Raw genomic sequence first — 25475 nt, forward strand, 5'->3', positions numbered from 1 at the left:
CATTGCAGGCTGACATCAGAGCTGCGGCATATAGCATCATGTGCCTCGCTCACAGAAATAGCACTGCCGCGAGGCCTCGCTGCATTTGGGTGGTTAAAGGAGCCCATGAAGCTTTTAACACAGTTAATGCGTATGGTGTTGACAGCATGTGATTGTGACCTATTAAGGTTTAACTGCGGGCTGAGTTAATGAAGAAAATATTTAGTTAATACCGACAAAGAGTGATTGATTAAGGCATAGTTGTGAGAAGTCATTTGTTCTTGCAAACACAGCTTTGCAGATCATGAAAGTTTAATTTTAACCTCCTGCAGAAAAGAATGTGAAAGACTTAAAACACAAAGCCAGTTTGTGCTTTGTTGGCAGCACATTTTCTGTTAATGTGCTCACATTTTATGCCTGCGTTACTTTGTTTTATTGCTTCAGTTTCCATAAACTTCCTGACTTTTGTAACCACAAAAGGTCAATGTTGCTTTAATGTGGCAATGAAATAGGAGGCTGAGATTATGCAGTACTTTCTTTTATATATTGTCTTATCTCAGAGGTGGCTAGACATTTGTAGTCTCCTCAGTATGATCAAAGAGCTATGATTGGAGAAGGCAGGGGATTTCCTTATATAGATCTGAGCAGGACAGCAATGGGAAGGAAATTTGGTTTCCTGTGCTGAATGCTGAATAGTATTCTGAGTGTCTCTGTCCTGTTGGCTGTCCAGACTGTTCAACCAAACCTCTACCTTCCTTCCCTCTCCACTACTTTAAAGTGGGAGACGTACATGGCACAGTTGCCCCCATTATGCTTTGTATCCTGTTGTGTTACACTTAACCGATGGTTAAGGAATTCCCATTTCCTGATGTCTCAGCGTCATACGTTGGAGCTGTGGAAAAAAACATCTGAAGCCTAAACTGTTGCTGAGATGAGGCTATTTTGAACCTCTTTTGTTCATTGTTGTTCTTTGTTCCCCTTAATCATAGTCTGCAATCTTCTCAGGAGATATGGAAGTTGCGTCCAATGTCCTCCTAACCTCTTGTCTTGACCTACACACTCAGATCCCTGCAGAGATTTCTGGGAGACAAAACCCAGCTTATCTCATCTGTGAGAGCCTTTCCTTGTCCACAGGCTCAATTACAGACATTCCCATTGCACCAAGGATATTAGCCACTTTGTTTAGAAACCAAAGAACCAAAGGTTACCATGTCCACTTATTAATGGCGATGGTGGTTGGTAAGGGTTTGCTGGGGTTAATATCTTCCCAGTGCTAATTTTGGATGAAAATCATGAGAAATCATATCTCTGCACTAGTGTATACATTTAAAAAAGTTTCCCTGTGTTTAAAACAAGACATTTTGTGATAGTTTTCGAACATGACACAACAGAAGAAATATCATATCAGAACACAATTTTTTGGCCCATGGTTGCCAGTTATTGTAGTAACATAACTTTACGCAGCTTGTTAGTTTCCCAGATGCACAGCAGTCAGACATAGCGACTGTCAGAGCAAGCGATGGACAGATTTGTCAATGTAAACAAACCTCAAAGAAACGCTGATACATTGCAATCTTCAAAACGTATCAGTCTGTCTCAGTCAAAACATGAACCTGCCGGCCCAAAGAAATGCAACTTTATAATGAGCAGATATCATTTAAACATTGCATATCGAGTGAGAAGACGGACTAGACTAAATGTTTAAATTGAAATAAAATAAAGGACTTTTCAGTATATAGTGCCATAAACACCCTTTGAGTTACTCGGTGCTGTGCGACGTGTTGATTGGAGATTAAACATGCAGCTTGAAGTTTCTCAGTTGATTCGGGGAAAGGATGAGCAGAGAGTTCTGTGTTTAGTCTTCAGGGACGTTTGACTTAATCTCGAGGGTCAGGCTGTCCTTGATGCACTGGGTCTTGAGTAAAGGCTGACTCACAGACAGGTTGCTGCATTCCCGTGTAGCCTCAGCTGGTTTAATCACATCAATTGCTAGTGGGCGGCTGCTGAAAAAACACAATCCAGTTTCATATTCTTCCGTTATCTCTAGAGGAGAACAGATGTTGCAGCATAAGTGGACAATACATCAGGGTAATGTAGCCTGTCTGTCAGTCTGGCTTGGGCAGTGGACAGTCTGTGGCCAGGCCACCCACTCTGTATTTCTGCCTTTTTCACGGGCAGTTTTTGAGACGTGTGTTTCAGTGGCACTGCCTGTGTGTGTGTCCCTGTGTGTCATATACTGGGAGACTCTTGGGTAGTTACCCAGAGGGATGAGTGCTGGCAGCTGCAGTTATTTTAGTGAGGTCTTTGTTGTTGCACTGCTGGGGGCCCCTCAAGGTGGTCACACACCGACCCCAGAGTACAGGAGAAACTTGCCTCTCGTTATAATCAGATGGCTCACTCCCTTTTGTGGATAAGGCGGTTGTAACAGAGCAGACAAAACCACAGAGCTGTGTTGTTCAAGGACATGTTTGTCAGCCACTGATAAAAGCTTCCATTTTCAAACAGTTAATTGTCAGTATGACCGTACAATGCACTCAGGGTGGGCATTGTAGTGAAAGACTACTGCAGATAGGTCTTAGTCTCTGACTTGAGCCTTATTATTACACCAAGCCACATGATGATACACTCTGTTGTACCAACAACAAATGTGTTGCCTTGGAGAACTGGCTAGTGCCGCTCTGCTTTAGGAAAGAGATGTTGAGGGTTTCATTGAAAGAGAGCATGTGCAGCTGCATGAATTACCTCTTTTTCCTCACGGCAGTGTCAAAGACAGGGCTGGAAATGATACATCTATTTATTTTGATAACCTTCATGCTAATGTACGATGTAAAAGAAGAGAATACCTTAAATTGGTGAAGAAGAAAATGGTTTGTTTGGTTATAAAACGGATTCTGGATTAGATCTTGTGGTTTTTGGCAGGGTTTTTAGTTGTATCCTAGTTATTCCCAGATCAGAGAGTTTATTTGGATTAAGCTCCACAGTGACTTCCTCGTTGAACACTAGAGAGTATCTATATCAAATAATTCCTCTCCTGGGATTTGTTAAACTGTTCCGTAGGATAATACATTCAATACATTTGCTTACTTACCATATTACTCTTAACTTCTCTCCCGATGGGTAAGAGGTCCATCTTTGTTTAGTTCCTCTGTTGCTTTGTTTCAGTCAGTGATCCTGGCCTGATTAGCACATAAAAGAGTGGAGATTAATAATGAAGCTGTTACCCTCTTCCCTGTGGCACTAACTCCCGTTCTGACTCCGACAAGGATCACAACATTTCTGCATCCTTTGAAGTAGCGGATATTTCATTAGCTTTAATTAGTCTGGGTCAGTATTCTTGGGGGAGACCTCAGATGGTGTGGGTAGGGCAAGTTCTCTGGCAACGGTTTCCTGGCTGGACTTTGTAGACTTTAAATTGTTTTGCCCAGTTGGCAGTATTTAGTTCTGTGACTTAAAGGTCCAGTGTGTAGTATTTAGTGGAATCTGGCAGTGAAGTTGCAGATTGCTACTAACTGAACACACCTCGCATCTGTATTTGATGACCTGGGAATGAAAACGGGCTGTGAAGTGTGTAGGAGAAACTATGGTTGGTCCATTCTAGGCTACTGTAGAAATATGGGGGTTCACCATGCGGACTCAACACACAGTATCTATAGATAGAAACAGCTCATTCTAAAGTAACAAAAACGCAACAATTCCTATATTCAGGTTATTATACACTAATGAAAACATACCTATGAATATCATATTGCATTTCTGCCAATAGATCCTCCCAAATGTTACACACTGAACATTTCCCTGCTCTTCACCTGACTGTAGCACTAGGAAGTAGCAGCTACGGTCCATCTAAAAGCAAGACACCAAATCTGCGCTCCTCTGAAAGACATGCCACAGCTACAGTAATGATGTATTAGGCCATATGTTTTTTTGTGTGTGCAGCTGTAAAACAGCTGGATCCAGCACATTCACTTGATTGTGAAGGAGCTGTTGTTTTACTGCGGTCTGTATAGGTTTATGGAGTGGACTCCAGAATCTGGATCAGGGTATGATAAATCTGTGTTGTCAGTGTTTTACTGAATACTCTGACATGTACTCTGAAGACTTGTATCTCTTAAAACCCCTTGGTGTTGCAGAGCGATGGTAGAGGCCTTCCTCAGGTGACATTTCAGAGCATGCCCCACGCTGTAACTGCATCCAAAGTAGTGGAAGAATGAATGAGTCACCACAAAAGAGAACATGGTCATTGTTGCCCATGCCAGTGCAGAGGGCTTAACATTTGGTTAAAAAACCAGTTATAATAGTTCTCAGTTCTTTCCATTTAGGAGGGAAAACAGGAAGCAGCTCCTCCTTGCTTCGCTGCAAAGCCCCAGGGTGGATGTGAAGATATGTGAAGAGCAGGGCGCGGAAGTGTTCCAGTGTTCTTAGGATATCCTCTTTGTTCTGTTGGACTGAAGAGGAGTCATTACAAAAAGAGATGCCTCCTGACCTTTTCTCCTTGACGCTGTCATGCAAGCACACTCTCTTGTGTGTTTCCAGACAGACACTGCTTGGACTCATTAGTCAACAAAAACCACAGGATCCATTGTCCCATTCAGCATGAGTATCCACAGCATGCGGATGGTAATGATTAGTGGGACAGTTGATAATGCTTAAACAGAATTGATGTCGACATTTCTAGCTTCTCACGACATTGCGATGACATTCATTTCTTGCTGTTATCTTGGCTGCATTCTTATGTTTATTTCACTGATATTTTGAACAGATATATTCTATGTGCTGTGTTATTTAATTCTCACCAGCTCTGTTAATTTTCTTGATTTCCTGTTTCTGTGACAACTCTTATGGCAGTCCTCTTTCTGATTGTCACTTTCTGTTTTCTCTCCTCGCTTCCAATCATTTCCTTCCTAACTTTCCTGAAACGTTAACCTCTCTGCACCTGCCTGGCTAACTCGATACTTCTCCCTGGTCCTTGTGTCGCTTTTCTTGTCTGATCCTTGACCTTTGGCTCCTGTTTGTGCCCCATCGACCTCTGCACCACGTCTCTTCCCCCTGTCTCTTGCTCCTTGCTCCTTGCTCCTTGCTCCTCGCCCCTCATTGCTCGCCATAGCACGCTGGTTGGATTCTTCATATCTGGGGAACATACAGAGCCCAGTCGAACCAGAGGACAGTAAGTCTCCAAGAACTTCTTTCTTTTCTTATGCTGCTTCTCTCCTCTCTTGTCTTTGGCACACTCTCCTGTCACCTGCTTCGCTCAGTTATGCACTCTCATTTCCAAACACACTCTCAGATAACATTCCAAGGAAGACTCAGCTTGGGCATGCAGCGTTTGAGTCCAGCGACTCTGTTTTTCCAAGTGTCTCGCAGGCGTCTCCCATAGTGTTTTCTGATGCCAGTGGAAAATGATGAGATTGTTCCATCGAGTAATGTACTGTAGTTCATCGCACATGAATGACAACACTCGCATTTCCAGCTGAAAACATCTTTGTAAAGATATGTTGGAATTAAAAACAGTGTTCATCTCTGTGGACAACCAACACTTGGTTCCACGATATTATTAGAGAAGCGCTCATCCCAGTGATACGAACCAGCTGTTTCACGGAATCACTACAACATGAGTATTAAAAAAGTGCCTTTTTTATACACAATGGTGGGTTTTGATGCTTACATTGCAAGCCGTGGGAGAGCACAACAGGTCAAGCTTAATAGCGAAGCCAGAAGTTATTCTGAAGAGTTCCCCAGAGGGCAATGAGTGGACTTGGAGACAGAGTTGTTTGGCTGGCCACCAGCAAAAGGGTTAAGTAGCAGGGGTCCTGTCTACTAGAGTTAAGCTGAGAAAGAGGCAGCTGGCATATTAATAATTACACTAAGGGAGAGAGAGATTGAGAAAGAGAGGGCGACACTAGAGAGAGTAAGAGGAAAAGCCCAAGGAAAAGAAATACATGTATTATTAAACATTTTTGATGGGATAGCTGAGGCAATGTGGTTTGGACTTTGTTCTTATAGATTCTGGCTCTCCCTCACTCCCTCTCTAAATGGCTTTGGTGGTGTTGGGCCGATGCCGTGGGCGCTGCCTTGGGGGTTGAAGGTCAAACCCAATGCGGCTAGGCTTTAAAGGCCAGCCTGGGCTCACTACTCAATCAAGTCTTTGTCTTCTGTATAGGCCTCTATGTGTTCAGAGGGGGCCCATTGCACAAAGCCACCACAGTTCTACTGAACAGCTTTAATAGCAAAATAAGTTTGTGAATTAAGAGTGTGGAATGCTCCTGTTTTTTCATCCCATCCATCTTGTCTGCACTCTTGACAGTTTCATCACTCTTGATGGTAGCGGCGCTTGACGAGGGGATTTCCCCCCCACTGGAAACAGTGAGTGATGCACAAGAGATTGGGTCTTGGAGTAAAAGAGCCGCTCGTTAGCAGCAGGGCACAACCCGGCACTCTAATCAAAGGATCTCAGGCGGCGGCAGTCCCACACTCGCCAGTCCGTAACGTCAAAGGCGGCAAGCACAGAGAGAGTTGGGCCTACGAGCTGCTGTTGACCTGGCGGCGAGTACCCACTCAAGTGATTAGATTATATGCGGGTCAAATGAGGCGCTTTGATGACTAACTTTGATGTTGCCTGTCTTCTGGTTCTACATTCAGGCCGAACAATTATTCCTATAAGTCTGACAGTAACATTTTGCAAAGCAAGCACTCAGGCATCCTGCCAGGCTGTGCCGAACCCTGCAGTTCTGTTCTTACATGTTCACCTCACCGTGTGTTTTCATAGGCAGTGCTCAGTTTTTTTTGTCATAAATGAGGCCTTTCCTCACCAGGAATGGGATGTCTTGTAGTGCCAATGCTTGTTTAAGGAAAGAGAATTTAGCAGAGAGGACAGCTGTTTACCAGCCAAAGCTCAGGCAGTGGAGCATAAGGCAGCAAGGTTCCCCACAGGCCTTTAACACAGAGAACACACAGTGTGAGATGCAAAATCTTTACCTTTTAATTAAGTAGCTCCTGGTAAGCATGATAAATGTCTGCTGTCAGTGTCCACATGTCTAGAGATATGTAATTATCAAAGGAGAAGGGAAAGGGAGGAAGCGATATACACAGAGAGTGTTGATATTTTCTCTGCACACTGTAAATGTGTGTGTGTGTGTGTGTGTGTGTGTGTGCAGATTTATTCTTTTGCACATATTTGGGCATGCATGTTTGTAACTAGAGGCTCAGCAGATGCCTACTTAGAACATGACTCTTTGCTTTTGGCATGGCAAGTAGCATCTGACTGCAAGAAACAGTGCAAATATTGACTTCCTCCCTAAACTCACACTGCCAGTCTGAAATCAGAGGCTGGCAGGCCCATCCTAACAAAGTGTTGGCAGGAATGTGAGAACGGGGCACCCTGCGGGCCTGGGCTATTTTAAGTTTCATGGGCTAAGTCTGTGACATTGGAATTATAATAGTACAGCTGACATTTTCGTTGATAATGAGTTACTTATATAGCTCATCAATATGTTTTATATCGGCAGTTAGCAATAGAATTGAACAATGTTTTATAAGTCTATCTGTAACTGTAGTGGAAAAATTGATTAGTTGAATAAATCTTTTTGACATAATCCATGGAAGATTATAAGATAAAAATTATAAAGCTCCAAACTCAACACAACTTAGGAAACAGTTGATCCTGTGAAATGCCTGGCTTTTCAGATGTGGAATTGAAAATGGCAAGAAAGTGGAGTTGGTGCCACTGGTTGCTTACCAGTGAATTTAAATAAATCAGCATGACATCATGATACATGTCCTGTCCTAGCCCACATATGCGGCAGATGGGTGGGGTGTTTTTATGCAGAGCAATATGAGTCCTAGAAGAGAGGGGAAGAGAAAAATTCAAAAAGAAAGTGAACCTTGTCTTTTTTCGCTGGCTACAGTGATTAGAGGGGAAGGTCAGGCAGTGTAGCAACTTTCTGCCTTTATCAAGGACACATTAGCAGAGACAATGGGTACAGTAGATGTAAAATGAACCAGCTGCGAGTAAGGTTTAGAATGTGAATCAGTTTACCTGCAAAAAAATCTGGATTGCTCTAATGGAATCACCCCATTTCACCCATCACTCCAGGCAAGTTAGAACAAAGGGAACTGATAGCAGCTTAATATGGAGTGCCATACTTTCCACCATTTCACCGATATGTTTAATGACCAGTCAGACCAGTTATCTGTAGACCATTGATATAACCCCAGCTGCAACCCCCTCAGCTGCTCTCCTGCCTGCTTTATGTGTTTGACTTGATACATGTTGAGGGAGTGTTGAGGGCTCCTTCCATGGTCATTCACAGAGGATTTTCTTCTTCTTCCTCTGTAGCCTCTGGCACAGCAGCGATGCTGACTCAAACTCCCACTCACTCTCTGATATCATCATTCAATCAGGAGGTCTGGTGCAAACTTGTGGCCTTGCTATTTTGGCTGATATCCATGTACTGTGTATTTCAGTTTGCATTGATTAGGTTTCAGACAGTGCACTCACTTCTGTGTTTGCAACAAAGGGGCTTTATCAGCGTCTGTCTCCCACTATTTGTGACTATGTGTCTCCATGCCCATGACACATCCAGAGAGCAAGACAAGCCTAGATACTGTAAGTTATATTTGAGTGGGCGAGAGCGTTCCTGTGTCAGCGTGTGCCTCTTGTTGGTGCAACGCTGCAGTGGTTGGTTTTAGCACAGACCCGACCACAATTGAGATATGGAAATAGACGCCATAATTTGTATGTGGCTCTTATTTAAGCCACAGTCATGCTCTCCAGTTTTTACTCTCTGAAACATTCAACCAAAGGCTTTCCTAAGGGAAATAATTCCCAACACAGTATCCCATATCACATTGTCTTTAATAAACTTAACAGCTTGAATCGGGCTTATAATATCCAAACCCGGCAACAGATGGACATTAACGCTGAGCCTGTGGTCGTTGTCTGTTATTGTGTGGTTTAGCTGACAGGTTCTCCTCCCGTCTCTGTGTTTTTAGTTTATTACAGAGCTCTCGTCAACTTCACTGACTCCCTGGTATACACCCCAGACCTCGAGGACATCTTTTCAACAGCCTTTAATGAGGTCTCCGAAGCAGTGGTGGACACGGTATGTCCTTTTTTTCATGAAATAAACTCTAATAGTAGTCATGTACAGTACGCTAAGGCTACCCATGGTTCAGGCATGTAATTTATGACTTTGCTGATTTAAGTATGTGTGACCTTATGTCTAAAAATAAGGCCCAGGTTTGTTTATTTCATCTTAACCGAGTCTGATTTTCCCTCCACAGCTGGAGTCGGACTACAACAGGATTCCAGGTGTCCAGACAGTCAACGTGGTCCTCATTAAGTAAGAACACAACCCCTTTAAATCACGCCTTGTGACACCCAAAGTAGATACCCTACAGCTGTGTGCTGCTGCTGCCTGGGTGTCTTACTTTGGCCAGGTGATATTTCTTTTCCTTTTTCCAAACTGCTCAAGGCCAACAGTGTGGGCCTGTGGTCAGTAATTCGTCAACACTGACTACTTTCTCTAAGGCACACCCAAAGAGAAACGTTACCTCTAAAGAGCTTTCCTGTTGAACCATCTGCAGTGCACTCCACACGGTTTGTAGCCTCACCAGGTCTTTCTCGATCTTTACAGGAAGGTGATCAGAGACGATGGCGTGGACGTGTTTGTGGAGTTGGACGTGGGTTCTGACTACAACACCAATGATGAACAAATCCGCAGCGTGTTGTACAACGTGGTGAAGGAGGGAGCCATTGCTTCCTATGTCACATCAGTCCAGGGCTTTCAGTTCAGACGACTTGGGGAAGGTAAGATCTCAGGAAAGAGGAACAGCACTTATCACGGCTGCAAAGTGACGCAAGAGTTTGCTGCATGTTTACAGCAAATTAAGTTCCAGCCGGAGGCGGTTTCCTTAACATTTCCCTCTGGTTTCTAGTTCAACCTCTGCCTTCAGTGGAGCCTATAGCAGTGCCAGGTTTGTACTGTGCCATGTGTGGTGCATGGTGACTGAGCCGACTGTACTGTAGAAACTGTAGAATGACTGTAGTGCTGTAGAAAGGACAGTCGAGCATTTCCTTCTTTCTGATGTTGAAATTTTACAATGACCTTTACTTTGGCGTGTTCAAGCAAATGGTCATGTGGTCTGGAGGAATGTTTTGCATGGAAGCACCAATGTAAAGTAGATTTTGAAGTATGGTCCCCAAAGTCCAGTAGCGCACAGTGAATAAGAAGGATCTTTGCATGGCATGAGGTCTGATTAGGAATGCTGCTGTTCACTCTGATCTCTGATTTACCACAAACTCCGTACACATGCATTGCAACTGATAGGATAGGATACGATAATTATAACTATATTTTCAGTGTCAGTACTAAGATGACAGGGTCCCAATCTATTTGTCTGTCTAGTCTGTCTGTGTCTATCTGCCTTGTCTCGTCTTTTCTAGCCTGTGTGTCTTGGTTATTCTATACTAGGTTTTTCTAGTCTGTCCGGTGTTGTCTGTGTGTTTGACTATCTAGTCTGTGTGTCTCTCTTAGTCTGTATAATCTAGTCTGTTGAGTATAGTTTGCGTTTCTCTCCAGATTGTCTAAATAGTCTTTGTGTCTAGTTTGGTGAGTCTGTTCTAGGCTGTTTGGCAGTCTATTGTTGTCTGTGTGTCTATCTAGTCTGTCTATTATGTCTTGTCTTATTTATCTATCTATCCATATAGCTATCTATCTTTACCTATGACAGTTAGACAACATGCCTGAGTTACACTGACTCTAGTGACCTGATGGCTGAGGGGTCAGGGATGCTGTAGTTTCTCATCCGACTTTGTTTTATTCGTGCTGTGATATGACATTAGCGTAGTGTAGTGTGTTTGGCCGTACTGTAGCCTTGGCTTGCATGTCTGTGATCCTTCAACACCACTCCCCCCTCCTTTTTTACCCTTTGCATCTCTCATAGTAACCCCCAGCATCAGAGCCTGCATGCCAGATGAGCACAGGTGTGGTGATGGAACATGTATCCTGATGGAATACCTGTGTGACAACAGACCAGACTGCAGAGATATGAGTGATGAGATCAATTGTGGTGAGTGGCTTCAGTTTGGCCAGCAAGTTGTAACACGGTCGGCTATAGCATGGAAAACTGGCTGGATGTGAGATATGTTCACTTACAGTAACACAACTTTGCATGTTTGCTAAGTTTAATCAGAGATTTGTTTTAGACACAAAACGGACGGTTCCTCCAGTGTTCACCACCACTCCCACCACAACCACCACCGTTAAGAAACCTCCGCGGCCCGTCAGCCCCCCTGGACCTTGCAGAGCTGATCAGGCGACATGCCAGAGCGGAGAGTGCATCCCACGAGACTACATCTGTGACGGGGAGAGGGACTGCTCTGACGGAAGCGACGAATTCAGATGTGGTAAAAAACACAGCCTAGCACATGTGCACACCCTCAGGCAACAACATGCACTTATTGTCCTCTCATCTTTTCACAGGTACTCCATCTCCTTGTGAACCCAATGAGTTCAAGTGTAAAAATGGTCGATGCGCCCTCAAGCTTTGGCGTTGTGATGGAGACAACGACTGTGAGGATAATTCAGATGAAACAGACTGCCGTAAGTCTCCTTTTTTCTCAGCATTTCTGGATACACGCTTATTTGCTTTTTAGATTTGAAGCTACCGCCAGAAGACAGTTAGCTTAGTTTAGTATAAAGACTGAAAGCAGGGGAAAAAAACTGCTTCTGGCCAAGAAATAGTTCCAGCACATAACCCCCATAAAACCACAACTTGTCAGATGACATATGATATGGTCATTTTAAGTGAGTTTAGAGGTGTTAGTAGGCGTATTTGGTTACCTTTGGACGGAGCCAGAGTAACATTTCGACACTGCTTCCAGGCTTTATGCTAAGCTAAGCCAAATGACTACTGGCTTCATATTTAGCGTACACACATGAAAATGGTGTCTCAATTCTCAACCTTAAATTGATGCAAAATGATTTAAAGTCGCGGTAAATCTCCATTTTGTCGTAACTACAGCCACCAAGGGTCCTGGCGACAGGTGTGCTCCTGAGCAATTTGAATGCCTGAGCGATCGCACCTGCATCCCAGCCAGTTACCAGTGTGATGAAGAGCCAGACTGCCCTGACCGCTCTGATGAGTACGGCTGCAGTAAGTCTCACACCAACAGCTCTCTACAGCTCTCTGCTCCTGCAGTCTCTCTCTCTCTCTCTCTCTCTCTCTCTTTTCCACATTTCATCCACATTCTTTCTTACTTTTTACACTCTCTCTCTATGCTTCTTTGACTCTCCTCCATCGTCACCCTCTGAGTTCCTTTGTATGCTGTGACTAATTTGCTGTGAACCAGGCTCTTTTCACACATGTGTTGACTGAGACACAGAGCTTTTTGTGAACCATCCATTCCTGAGAACTGAAAGGGAATTGTCCATAGCAGAGAATTATGTTTCCTCTGACTGTCAGGCATTTATGAGCTTCACTGGATTGCCAAATTCCAGTCACATGCCAGTCTTTTTGTACATGTGCATTTATTATGAGGTTAAAGCAGTTGTCATGTTCTTGACACATTACAGCCCCTCCCTCTGTGACAAGCCCGCCAGAAGAGTCCGTTCAGGCAGCGCGGGGGGCGACGGTGACGTTCACCTGTCAGGCTGTTGGAGTGCCAACACCCATCATCACCTGGAGACTCAACTGGGGACACATTCCTGTCAGCGGCAGGTGGGTTTGATGAGAAATTGTCCACACTTCCTGACTTCTTATTACTGTAATTAAAATTAACGTACAAACTAAACTAACTGATTTTGACAGTATTACAAACTATTCATTGTTTATGGAAAATGCTGTCCAAATAATCTGACATCTTTGGAAGTGATATGTGCTGGATGTTAAATTGATTTTTGTTTGTTGCTACTTTCGGAAAAAAGATGTCTCAAACAAAACATCTGCAACTGGTGAAAGCCAGTCTTGCCTAATTGATTAATAGCAGACCATGAGGATTTGAAAATGACTATGAATTTGTCTCGCCTTCTTCTGTTTACACCTGACATGTGATGATTGCTCTTTGAGGCCACAGTATAACCGTCGACAGCCCTGTTAGATTAGTGTTTCTATGCTGACTCATAATTGTATTCAGACCTGTGATTTGTGGTGGTGAGATATTTGTGGTGTGCTCCAACTCCAAAAATTGCTGTTTCAGAATGTTCCTTCTTGGCGTAGTCTGTTGTGTGCATGATTTGACAATCACATAAATTTTACGTATTTTTGTGTAACAATATTTCTGCACATTGTTACAGTGAGAATCAGAAACAGAAGGGTTCCTTTTATGGTCCACGCCATAGCTGGCAAAGACCCTCAATTAATTACTGTAAAAATTATAATTTGAGCTGCATTTATGTGTTTCCCAGGATCTCCATGACCAGCGAGAACGGCCGTGGCACCCTGACCATTCGTGACGTGAAGGAGGCGGATCAGGGGGCGTACACCTGTGAGGCCATCAACGCTAAAGGCCTGGTGTTTGGTATCCCTGATGGAGTGCTAACTCTCACATCAAATCCAAATCAAGGTACTGACACATTAATCACCACAAGAAATACTTCAGTTTTTTACAACAAACTGTGTTTTAGTTACAATAAGAGTATACTGTATATTGACGTGTTTCCTGTGTCGTTTCTTGTTCTCTGGAGGCAACTGTCCTGATGGTCACTTCAGTGTGGAGGGCCGCTGTGTCTCCTGCTTCTGTGCTGGAACCACCAAGAACTGCAAGGGCACCGGTCGCTATCGCAACAGGATCAGCCTGCGTTTCACTGAGGAGGAAGACTTCAAAGGCACTGAAGTCATTGATGCTTATGAAACCGATAGACAGCTAGCAGAGCTAATTAACTATCAACTGAAATACCTTTAAAAGTTTGTATAGTTAGACACATTGAGATCATAAAATAGTCTAAGTGCGTGTTGTTTTCTTATTTCCAGGAGTGAATGTGACCTACCCCTCAAGGCCTGGCACGCCTCCTCTCTCGTCCACTCAGCTCCTCATTAACCCTGAGATGGAAGAGTTCCAGCTTGTCGACCTGTCTCGTCGTTTCCTCAACCTTGACTCTTTCTGGACCTTGCCTCGCCAGTTCCTGGGCAACAAGGTAAATTATTTACAGATTTTAGTTTACTTAACTAATTATCACACCTAAATATGAAAATAATTTAATCTATTTTTAGATTGACTCCTATGGAGGATCCCTGAAGTTCAAGGTGCGGTACACATTGGCCCGTGGTCTGTCTGAGGTTGTGGAGAAGCCGGATGTAATGCTGGTTGGAAATGGTCGCAGGCTTGTGTACCGCAGAGGCAGCACCACCCCTGCCCGAGTGGTCAACCAAAAGGAGATCAAATTCACTGAAGTAGGTTTTTGGTTAAGAAAAATTCTACTGGCAAAAACAAGTGCAGAATCTGCACAATCCTGTGGTGAAATCGTGATGATTATATGTAATTCTTCAAAAAGATAATAGAAAAATGCTGTAGAAGTTGTCTGCAAAACTGAAAGATGAAGAATAGAAATTTTGACCAGATTTTTACTTATTTGACTCATTGTAGCGTATTAATCCAGAGCTATATAGTCTCCTATTAAATTTGTAAATGTACACACAACAGTAAACCTGCTCGTTATTGTCTCAGGATAACTGGCAGCACTCCAATGGCCGCCCTGTGAGCAGGGAGGAGCTGATGATGACGCTGGCCAACATGGACAGCATCAGCATCCGCACCATCTACGACAACCACATGGTGAGCGTGGCACTAAGTGACATTGTCATGGATACCACCACTGTGGAGTTCAGCACTCTGGGTCATGCTAAGGATGTTGAAGAGTGCAGGTAAGAAAATACAAGCAAATCCTGAAGTAAAGATTCCAGCATGATACTGTGGGGTTGAGTAAGATGGGAGGTCCTTACAAGCCGTCAGTCACTAAAGTCTATAATCAAAGCAACCTGTTGGGACGTTTCCATCATGTGCATATTTAGAGTGAAAAGTGCTGCACAATAATACGGTTACATTCATATGTGTAATGTAATTAAATCAATACAAAGATTTTGAGGCACAGCTTGGTGTCCATGCCCCCAAAATATGACGTCCCAGGTTCAGTTGCATGTAATTCCCTTCTCTCTCTACTTGTGTTTTTTGGCATTTTCTCCACTGTTACTATCTAATAAAAGACAAAATGCAGAAAAAATGTTTAAAAATGTGGCTTTAGTCAGCTGTTTTTTATTTACGACATTAGCAAAGTTTGCAGTTTATGGTGTTGTAATTGGATTCGTCATAGTTGTGTCATCAAAACAGTTGGATTTAAACCCTGCTTGATGAGACCCATACTTATCATTCCCAGATGTCCCCCTGGATATTCAGGCCTGTCCTGTGAGATGTGTTCTGCTGGTTTCGAGCGTGTCCCCGGTGGCTCCTATCTTGGCACCTGTGCTGGTTGTAACTGCAATGGACATGCCAGCGCCTGTGATCCAATCAACGGACACTGTCTGGTAATAGCTAACTCCTTCTTGGCAAGAATGGCTGTCAGTCCCTTATGATAAAATTGGGATTTGTGGATAATCACGTCCTGACTGTACACCATTAAAAAGTTTTGTTTGTTAATCATAACAGATGTTTGTCATTTTAAAGGCAATACTCTTATTTGCCAAGAGTAAGTTGATGCTTGAGTTTGTACACCAAAAATGAAGTTAGAGCCAGCAGACGATTGGCTCAGCATGCAATAAAGACTGGGAACAGCTAGTCTGTAAAAACACAACTTGTTGTTTTCATATTTGTGTTTGTATGGATTACCAAAACAAGATATAACTTGTTAATTAATTAAATTTAGAGGTTAAGGCTAGCTGTTTCCCCTTGCTTCCAGTATTTATGCTAAGCTAAACTAAAGAACTCCTGGCTCCAGCTTCATATTTAGAGTACAGACATGAAAGAGGTAGAGATTTTCTCATCTAAGTCTCGGCAAGAAAGAAAATAATAAGTGTATATCCCAAAATTGCAACTATTCCTCTTAAACTATTTTGAGTGGAATGTAAGAGAATGACCATGGTGTTCTCCCTGCCACAGAGCTGCCAGCACAACACAGAGGGCCCTCAGTGTGACAAGTGTCGGTCAGGCTACTTTGGTGACCCGAGCAGAGGTCGCCCCGAAGACTGCAAGCCATGCCCCTGCCCGTACTATGAGACCACACGCCGGTAAGGTCACAGACCCATCCAGACCACACACACACACACACACAGTCACAAAACGGGCCGTACAGCCATGACAAAGAAGGGAGACGCACACAACCAAGCCAATTAGCTAATTATTTATTTAGGCAAAGATTAAAACTTAAACTGCAGTATGTGAAATCAGTGAGAGCAGTGGTGTAAGTGAGTGTATGAGTGCAGAAGCGTATGAGTGCTATGTTGTAAGTGCAGCAACATTAAACATATTAAACCGTCACACCAAAACCAAATCTCAGGGCGTAGAGGGTCGTCACAACACACGCATACAGTATTCACCTACATACCACACACAAGGCATCAGTGAGATGAAAGAATGAATGAATTTTTCGGTCAGATTTTTATTTCAAAAAGCTGAGCTCATTCAGATATTTCATTGCTGGTTTATTCATTCAGTGTGCTACTCATTTAACCACTGCTTTTCTTTTTCATTCGACTTTGTAGGTTTTCTGACACCTGCTTCCTGGATGTTGACCAACAACCAACATGTGACGCCTGCAGGCCCGGCTACACAGGAAGACGCTGTGAAAAGTGAGGAAACTGATATTGTTAACTGTGCCTTTGAGTTGCAGTTCAAATAGTTTGGAGATGGCAGTTATGTGGTTTATGAGAAATAGTAGACTAGGGATTTCCTGCACAACCTACTTCCAAAGTGCACAAAAAAAAGTCTGCAGAGGTCAATTTTGATGAATGAAGATTTATTGTAACAAGCAGAATCAGCAGAGCTATAACACATGCGTGTGGTAAATAGGTTAGTCATATTTCTTACATTTTTGTTGTATTTCAGGTGTGCCCCTGGTTACCAGGGTAACCCCCTTCTGCCTAATGGAAAGTGTGTTCCTAACCGTGAGTATACCTTTAACAACATTTTTGAAATTCTCATTACAAGGCATGAAATTGACAGAAACTGTACCTGGAGTGTTTTATCTGTTGTACTCTTCAGTCATCCAGTGATATGACTATGAGGAGGTCTTAACCCTGTGTAATGATTACTATAGCTTTCCCCCTGGTGTCACAGTAGGCTGTAGTATGTGATCATAGCTCAGGTATGCAGAATGGCTGGAACACTCCCAGGTGCACTTTCCTCCCCACATGTCATCTTCTTTCTACTGCTCTCTCCCTGCAGAAAACTCCAAGTGTGATAACAGAGGAGTTATCAGGTCCAACAGCAGGCCATGCAGCTGCAAGGTATACATGCAATATGGCAGATTGCTCACTGAAATGAAACAATTATATTATGATAATTTATTGTGAAATCTGTTGTTCATTTGTGGTTTGTGAGGCTGACGTGTCTTACTGTTTGTTTTTTCTTCGATGAAAGAAATGTGCTTGACAGGCAGATGGATTACATATGTGCATGTGTTTGTTTCTGTGTGTATGTGCAGAACAACGTGGTAGGCACTCTGTGTGACGAGTGTAAGCCCGGGTTCTTCCACCTATCAGAGGCCAATCCCGAGGGCTGTCTACGTTGTTTCTGTATGGGTGTCACCAAACAGTGCGCCAGTTCCACTTGGAACAGAGATCAGGTACGTTGCCAAGCTACTAATGGTAAATAGAGGGCAGAATATTTTTGGTATCAAGGTTTGACTCAGTGTTTGTGCAGTCATGCTGTATCAGCAAATCCTTTCAGATGGTAAATGCTGAAAAGCAATGTGCAAACATTGATTGTGCTCAAGTGCAAGGACATAAATCTCAGTTCATCTCATTCAGACAATTGTTTCTGTTTACCAGGTGCGAGGAGGGGTGAACGGGCAGCTCTTCTCCCTCTCCAACGGAGCCAACACTAAAACTATCTCTGAAGGCATCTCCCAGAGGGGCTCCTCTGAAGTTGTCTACCGCTCCTTCTCCAGTGTCCCTAAAGACATCTACTACTGGGTCCTGCCTGAAAGCTTCAGAGGAGATAAGGTGAGAGAAAAACAACAAAGTAGAGAGCAAGCAAGGGGAGAGGAGAGGGAAAAAAGTGAAGTGTTTGTCAAAATTGATTTCTCTGCCCTTTTTGTCGCACTCACTCATGCCTCAACATGTTGTCAAGTGAAAAGGCTGCACTTATCCACACAGCGAGCTTCCTTTGAACCTCTGGCTTGAATTCACAGTCAAGCCCAACATGGGTGTCTTGTGACTTCCCCCACATTATCATAGGGGTGAAATACCTTTCCACTGTTCACTTGTGTTGAGATGAGCTTCTCTTTTCACCATGTTGCTACCAGGTGACGGCCTATGGCGGGGAGCTTCGCTACACAGTACGCTTTGAACCGTTTCAGCGCTCGCTGGTGATTGACGGTCAGCCAGATGTGGTTCTCCAGGGCAATGGCATCTTCCTGGAACACTACTCTCAAACCAAGCCTCTCCCACGTGTCCCACAAACTGTCACTGTGACCTTCAGAGAGGTGTGTTTCACTGTTCATAGGGAAGTAATGCTCAGCTAAATCTGAATCCTCACACAATGTTAGTAGACTAACTTTTCTCTTTTCTCCATTCTCCATCCCTCTGGCTGACAGTCTGCATGGCGTCGTGCTGATGGGCAGCCGTGTACTCGCGAGCACCTGCTGATGGCTCTGGCTGATGTCACCGTCTTCATGATCAGGGCTAGTTATGCAGACAACATGGTTGAGAGCAGGTATGGTGAAAATTTACTCTGTCACCGCTCATTCATACACCTTTAAAATAATCCAAGATGGTTGCACTTAATGGTAAATATAAAGAATATTGTTCATTTTGTGTTTTTTGTGTTGAATAGTATCTCAGACATCAAGATGGACATTGCTGTTCCCCAATCCACTGGTAATGAACGTGCTCTGGAGGTGGAAGAGTGCGCCTGCCCTCAGGGATACAGAGGACCCTCTTGCCAGGTACACATGCAGATTTGGGAGAAGTAGTTTCATTAAAAAAATAAATAAACTCAATTTAAGGTCCACATAGCTTATTTGGAGCTCCATCACCAGATGGAGCCTGCACAGTTGTCGTTGCAATGGGTTATTTGTTATCAGTATGGTAGGATCACAACTGAGCTATCTCCATGACATTTGAGCAAACTCTATTTGCTGATGAAGACTAAGAGATTATGTTAAAAGCTAAGAAAAAAGCTAGAAAGTGTACTTGGGGGTAAGAATCTATTAGCAAGGTCAAAAATAAACCTTCATGCTCTAGATAAGTTTAATTTAGCTTTAGTTTGAAAAAGGAGTGTAAGGCACAGATATGCCTAATCTTGTTAAGAATAACACAGTTAAGACTTTTCCATTACAGTCCTTATAATTGCAGTCTGGCTCCCTGCTGCAGTGGAACAAAGACACTTCCTCTTCGTCATCACTTGTCTCTCACCTGAGGTGTTTTTCCACGTTGTTACAGGAGTGTGATGAAGGTTACACTCGGACCAGCTCTGGCCTTTACCTGGGCACTTGTGAGAGGTGCGATTGCAATGGTCACGCCAGCAGCTGTGACTCAGAGACCGGCAGGTGTCTGGTAAGTTTTATTCTCCTCTTCTTCTCTCTCAATTCTTTGACAACGGTGAACCTGCTTTGATCTCATGCATTGGAATGCACTAATGGTTTCTTGGCAAATCCCAACATGTGGAAACACACTGTCACTTGCAAGTACTGTATATTCAACTGTTCCATGGATCTAACCTTCCTTATTTGTGTATGTTCTGACCAAAAGCAATGTCTCCATAACACCGCCGGGCCAAGGTGTGAGCGCTGTCAGTCTGGTTTCTATGGAAACCCTGTAACGGGAGGTGCTCAGGCCTGCCAACCCTGCCCCTGTCCTGGAACAGCTTCCAGCAACCAGTGAGTTCATGTCTTAAAGTCTTTTCAACTTGTGTCAGTTTTATTAAGTCAAGTATAGACTGTTAACCATGTTGTTGCTTAATGCTAGACGAGGCAAAGTAAACTGTGTGCCCAGAGATCAAACTGTATATGAGTACTGCCAAAACGAGCATCCTGATGACCCACAGATTCTCCCCGACCTGTTATCTGGAGTCTGATGGTCAGCCGACCTGTGACAACTGTCCCCCTGGATACACTGGCCGACGCTGCGAAAGGTAAGCACACCTACTTCTGTTTCTGCGTTTACTTTTCTTCTTTCTTCCTCTCATGGTCCTCTGGACACTGCTCAGTGTTTGGGGTTACTGGGCAGGCCGGCAGCAAGGTTAGCAGGGGATGGCAGTAGCACCAAGTGGTTTCATTCACAGAAAAGGGATATAAGCATGTTTGTGGTTCGCATCTATCTTGTTTATTTCCCGGCAGTTGTGATAGAGTGGTGGCAGTTGAGGGATGGGAGATGCAAACTGGTGCCACCCATTCTGATGTACCTGTAAAGTTTAGGACTGTTTGGGACTTCTGTTTTTCCTGATCTGTTGGTAGATATTGTTTTCTTGAATTTATTGATTTGCAAAATGTGAGGTCATTTCTGGTGTGGAAGAACAATGTATCTTTGTTATAGGATAAGGGATCTTTGGTGGTACTGAGAATGTCATCACCCAGATTTTATTGTTCGTGGAAAATAAATTTGCCAAAGAGGCATAAAAGTGCTGTATGTCCTGTGGAAACCTTAAGTTTAGTTGGCTTTAGATCATACTTTTGCTTTCTTCTGTCCTTTGCTTTACTGCCAAAAGCCTTCTCAGAGGTGGCTTTCTGCTTCAGCTTTGTGCTTCGCTAGTAGTGAAATTTTAAGGTGTTGGCTCGTGTGATCTCTGTTTGTGCACAGACCAAATGTATTTTCTGGGTCTCTACAACATAAATGTAGATGTAACATTTATGAGGACACCTGTCTGGCTAATCAATCTTTGCCGCTCCAAGGGCAAAGATGACGAGGTGACTTGGGTGTAAGACGAAATATACAGATAGTTTATTGTTTGAACGTCTCTGCCTGCCTCATGCCTGATTCTACTGTTTTGACCTTAAGAGAAGAGAGACCGTCTGCAGACAGTTGTGGGGATCCCTTCCTGGAGAAGCCGATAGAAGGCCTTCTACCTGTGGGATGTGGAGCTGAAGCAGTATTCAATTTCAGCTGGGAGAAAGAGATAGTACAGTATGGCAGTGGAAATGATGATGATGATGACATTAACTACCAATGGCCTACCACTGCGGGATCAATCCTCATTACTACTAGGACTTTACTGTCTACTGCAGCTCACCGTCGCACTACCCGTTCCACTACAGCAGCTGGGGTGGGTATTGTTTCAATCGCCGCCAACAGATCAGCAACCAGACACCCACCACGTTTTACGCCCAGCCCAGAGAGCAGACATTCCAGCTTCCAGCAGCTGCTCAGGATTCACATGAACACCTTCAACCAGCGCCTGAGCATGCTAGAAAGAAACACGCTTGATATGAAGGAGAGCATTCACAGTATGGAGGACCAGCAGAGACATCTTAGCTCTCAGCTGAAGGAACTCATTGCTATCCAGTTGGCTGGGGAGAAGAGCAAGAAGGTTAGCGAGCTGGAGAAGAGCTACACAGACATGGATGCCCGTCTGAGCAGACTGGAGGGAAGGCTGGAGATCCTGATTGACGGCTTCACTGCCCTGGCTCAGGAGATGAACAAGATGAAACGTGCTAGACACACTTCCCGTTCGCCCCAAGAAAAGAGGGCTCTGCCTTCACTCGCCACAGTCCTTGCACTCCCAATGTACTCAACACCTCAGCCTCCAGTCAGAATTATACCTACTAAAAAACCATTCACCAGTAGAGCCACAGTACCCAAAAGCATACCTACCCCAGGCCTCCCCGCGAACAAACCTACTTCTGCTCCACAGAGAGAGAAAAAACTAAAATCAGCAGCCACCACTTCATCAGTAAAAAACAAGTTCCCATCAGTCACTAGGTCCTCCAAAGGTCAAGTCTCAACAAGGTCAACGATCAAGTTGAAGACCACCCAGAGCAAATATAGGACTACTTCAAAATCTAAATCGCAAGCTACGGTAAAGCCTCGAACAAAAAGGCCAGATGTTAAAAAGGCCACTGTGACAGCTAAACATGTTTCCCAGCCAAGCAAAACAAAACCACAGCAAGTTAAAAAAGAAGCAACAATCACAAAATTTCAACTGGAGCCACCGTCTCACAAATCAAAACCTTCAAAGCCTGACCAGGCTAATAAAAAGGGTTCTGCATTACCCATCAAAAACAATGGACGCGTCAAGGCATTTAGATCTGATGCACCAGTTCCACGAAAAGTTCAGGAGGGTGGAAGGTCTTCAGAAGGTGATTCAAAGAAATCGTCAAAGCAACACAAGGGTAACTTTAACCAAAATGAGAAAAAGACTGAACAGAACACATATAAGATAGTGTCTCACAAAACAAAGGATTCCACTAAGAACACAGTTACAACCACAAAACCTACCAAAACTTCTACTGCGAAGAAGTCTAACACAACAGTAAAAAGGAAATCAACTGCCCATAAAACCAAGGCTATTACTGCAAAGAGGAAGTCTAACACAACAGTAAAAAGGAAATCAACTCCCCCTAAAACCAAGGCTACCACTGTAAAGAAAGTTACCAAAAAAACCCATCAGAAAAAGAAGACAAACCATCATTCTGGTGTTTTGGAACTACTGCAGCTGTTAAATGGAAATCGCAAGACTGCAAAGCAGAAAAAGAATCAAGAGGGTTCTCTTCATGTTGTCTTGGGAAGGCTGGCCATTCCTATCAAAATTATCCCTGATGACTAGGGAATTATGTGTTGTTTCATTATTGTATTTTTTTCCTTTGTTTATGTCTTGTCTCTGATCCTGATATTTATATCTGCTACTGCAACCATGTCAATGGAAGTTTATGAAGGGACTGATTTAATGACACTGTGTTATTTTAGAGGGGCTTTCCAAATGTTAATGCCATCATGATGTGGTGCTATGACTTTGATACTAATGGCTTTTAAGGTGTATTTTATTATAATTAGAAACTATTGCACAAAATCCTGCTATGAAGAGTTAGCTTAGCAGTGGAACCTCTTATGTGTATACATTTTGTCCATTATGTTATGGCCAGACTACCTCAAGTTTTACAAGCATCACCCCCAAACATTTCATGCTCATCCTTGCTTCCTGCATTCATATGGGTATGTTTCTAATAGTATTTTCAATGATATGTGTTGGTGTCCGGAAACATTACATCTCCATGATTTTAAGGACAGAGTGACGTGTTATTTGCAGTGTATGCTTTCTGTGCTGAATGTTTTCAAAGAGCCCTAACATGTTCTACATTTTGGGTTTTATTTTTATATTGTCTTAAGAAGATTAGTTGAAATGTTAAATTGTATGGATGAAGAATCAGCACATAATAAACAAGACTAACAATCCAAAATCCTGCTACATGTTGCAATAATAATATTATATATATTATTATATATATGTTATATGCATCAATATGAAAAGTTTGAAAGAGAAAAAAACATATTCTTATCTCGTTATGTCAGTGTCAATCTGTTGATCCCCCAACTCGGTTCAGACTGATGGATTGCCATGAAAATTGTTACAGACATTTATGGTTCCCAGAGGAGAATTGTAATGATCTTGCTGATTCCCTAACTTAGTGGAAGGGGATCATCCTCTGTGGAACATGACATTTTACTGCAAATGGTGCATTCAATATTGATATTACTTATGTAGCTGTTAATATTTGGGTCCAATGGTGGCAGTAGAAGAAAGGCCAGATGCACCTGAAAGCAACTGGATTTATTTTGTGGGGACCATGAATATCCATAGTCAATTGCATGGCAATGTAAGACCAAAGCATTGGATGATTATTGCTCAGTATTTCCACTAGCCATATTTGGACTATCACCAAAGAACTGTCATTTCATCAGCATTTAGCGAGATGTTATTATACATAGACCCAGACCAAGATCTATATGATTTTAGAAAAGAAGTCCAAATTGTTTGTGAGACTGTTTAGTTTAATTGTAATGTGATAGGAAACCACATTGTTTTTCATGTTGTGTTTATCATGAGCTGTATGTCCTTTCTTAATAGCCTTTAGTTAGTCAATCTTTTTTGTTTTCACATGGTCATATCTATTTTTTTTATGTATTTTCTATTTCCCAAACAACACTGGCTGGAATGACCGAGTTAACCACACTTTAGAAACTACTGTACATCTCAGAAGTTAGTTTGAATAGGGTTTTCCAAAGCAAGTTGATAGCATGGAAGTTCTCTTGTTGGCTGTTGACCTGCGGACCTGCCAGAGGACAGGTGAGGTAAGACTGACAGCGGCTGTCCTCAGGGCAACCTGCACAGATCTGTGGTTGGATTAGCCTTTGCTCTGGTGGCAGTGGCGTTGTTTGCTTGGGCTAAAGGCATATTGCTTTGCTGTATCACAATATCAGAAATAACTTTACTCTTTAGCAACTTAGCATCTTCTTCTGCATCTCAGTATATCAACTCATTTCTGCCTTTCCTCATAACAGTCATGTATTTGTGAAGCTTCTATTTTATGGTGATATTTTCCTGATTCTCTGTTAATGTTAACATGTCTGTTCCTGTGCAAAGGTGTTTCTTAGTTTCAGCTGTATAACGCTCATGTGAGAGATGGAATCAACATTTGAGACATGTTGAGTGTTTTAGCAGTGGCTGTGCTTCATCCATCTTCCGTGCAAGCAATATTTCATGATCTTTTTTTTTCTGGGAAAAAAGCTTGGTGACAGATTTTTAGGTCAAGAACTTGCTAGATGGAATAACAGAATAGTTTGTATGTTCTTTGTTTGGATGACTCAGTCCTTTGTTCGTGGTTGATGTCTGCCTTGGGTCAAGAAGACTCCCAGAAGGACACGATTTATCAAATGTATCACCTCTTGCAGACTTCCCAGCTTCCTGCCTCATTGTGGTTTGGGGTTAAAACTTGTATCCTCCTTGACTGGAAATATTTACTCAAAAACATTGTGTATTTTTATTTCAGATGTGCTGCAGGATACACTGGCAACCCACTGCTTGGACAGAGATGTAGTGTTGGCAGCAATGAAGTCAATGGTACACACTTTATTTTGATTCAGGAACATGACAGATATTGCTCCATCTTCATATTATTATGTTATCAAAAGTTGCAAAGATTCCCTTCATGTTATTAATCTGGATTCAACAGTGTCATTAAATAGAGAACGGCTAGCAATATAAATCTTCTCTTTTGTCCTATTACAGGTAACTGCTATAACTGTGACCAAAGAGGAAGTGAAGGCTGCAGTGGTGGTGTGTGCCGCTGCAAGGTGATCAAACAAAGACACTTGGATTTTGCAGAGTAGAATGGATTGATTGCCTTGTATCTCAT

General features: G+C 43.0%; 1 protein-coding gene across 12 annotated transcripts in view; it reads left to right on the forward strand.

Moving 5' to 3' along the window:
- The window catches only part of hspg2 (heparan sulfate proteoglycan 2), an 89892-nt gene that overhangs the window by 28840 nt on the left and 35577 nt on the right, over window positions 1-25475 (forward strand). For 10 of the 12 annotated variants that reach the window (XM_051424161.1, XM_051424164.1, XM_051424165.1 and 7 more), the window contains exons 4-32: window positions 8968-9077; window positions 9259-9317; window positions 9612-9784; window positions 9913-9951; window positions 10921-11046; window positions 11183-11383; window positions 11460-11579; window positions 12001-12132; window positions 12552-12696; window positions 13383-13540; window positions 13662-13802; window positions 13948-14111; window positions 14188-14367; window positions 14642-14838; window positions 15348-15495; window positions 16067-16194; window positions 16669-16755; window positions 17012-17070; window positions 17351-17412; window positions 17610-17750; window positions 17956-18129; window positions 18432-18611; window positions 18723-18841; window positions 18962-19073; window positions 19570-19683; window positions 19879-20006; window positions 20174-20260; window positions 25110-25180; window positions 25349-25413. In XM_051424161.1, coding sequence (XP_051280121.1) covers window positions 8968-9077; window positions 9259-9317; window positions 9612-9784; window positions 9913-9951; window positions 10921-11046; window positions 11183-11383; window positions 11460-11579; window positions 12001-12132; window positions 12552-12696; window positions 13383-13540; window positions 13662-13802; window positions 13948-14111; window positions 14188-14367; window positions 14642-14838; window positions 15348-15495; window positions 16067-16194; window positions 16669-16755; window positions 17012-17070; window positions 17351-17412; window positions 17610-17750; window positions 17956-18129; window positions 18432-18611; window positions 18723-18841; window positions 18962-19073; window positions 19570-19683; window positions 19879-20006; window positions 20174-20260; window positions 25110-25180; window positions 25349-25413 — 3620 coding nt within the window. The remainder of the gene's footprint in view (window positions 1-8967; window positions 9078-9258; window positions 9318-9611; window positions 9785-9912; window positions 9952-10920; window positions 11047-11182; window positions 11384-11459; window positions 11580-12000; window positions 12133-12551; window positions 12697-13382; window positions 13541-13661; window positions 13803-13947; window positions 14112-14187; window positions 14368-14641; window positions 14839-15347; window positions 15496-16066; window positions 16195-16668; window positions 16756-17011; window positions 17071-17350; window positions 17413-17609; window positions 17751-17955; window positions 18130-18431; window positions 18612-18722; window positions 18842-18961; window positions 19074-19569; window positions 19684-19878; window positions 20007-20173; window positions 20261-25109; window positions 25181-25348; window positions 25414-25475) is intronic. The other 2 variants (XM_051424169.1, XM_051424163.1) reach the window with 2 other exon arrangements.

Source organism: Dicentrarchus labrax, unplaced genomic scaffold, assembly GCF_905237075.1.
Source record: "Dicentrarchus labrax unplaced genomic scaffold, dlabrax2021, whole genome shotgun sequence".
NCBI lineage: Eukaryota > Metazoa > Chordata > Actinopteri > Moronidae > Dicentrarchus > Dicentrarchus labrax.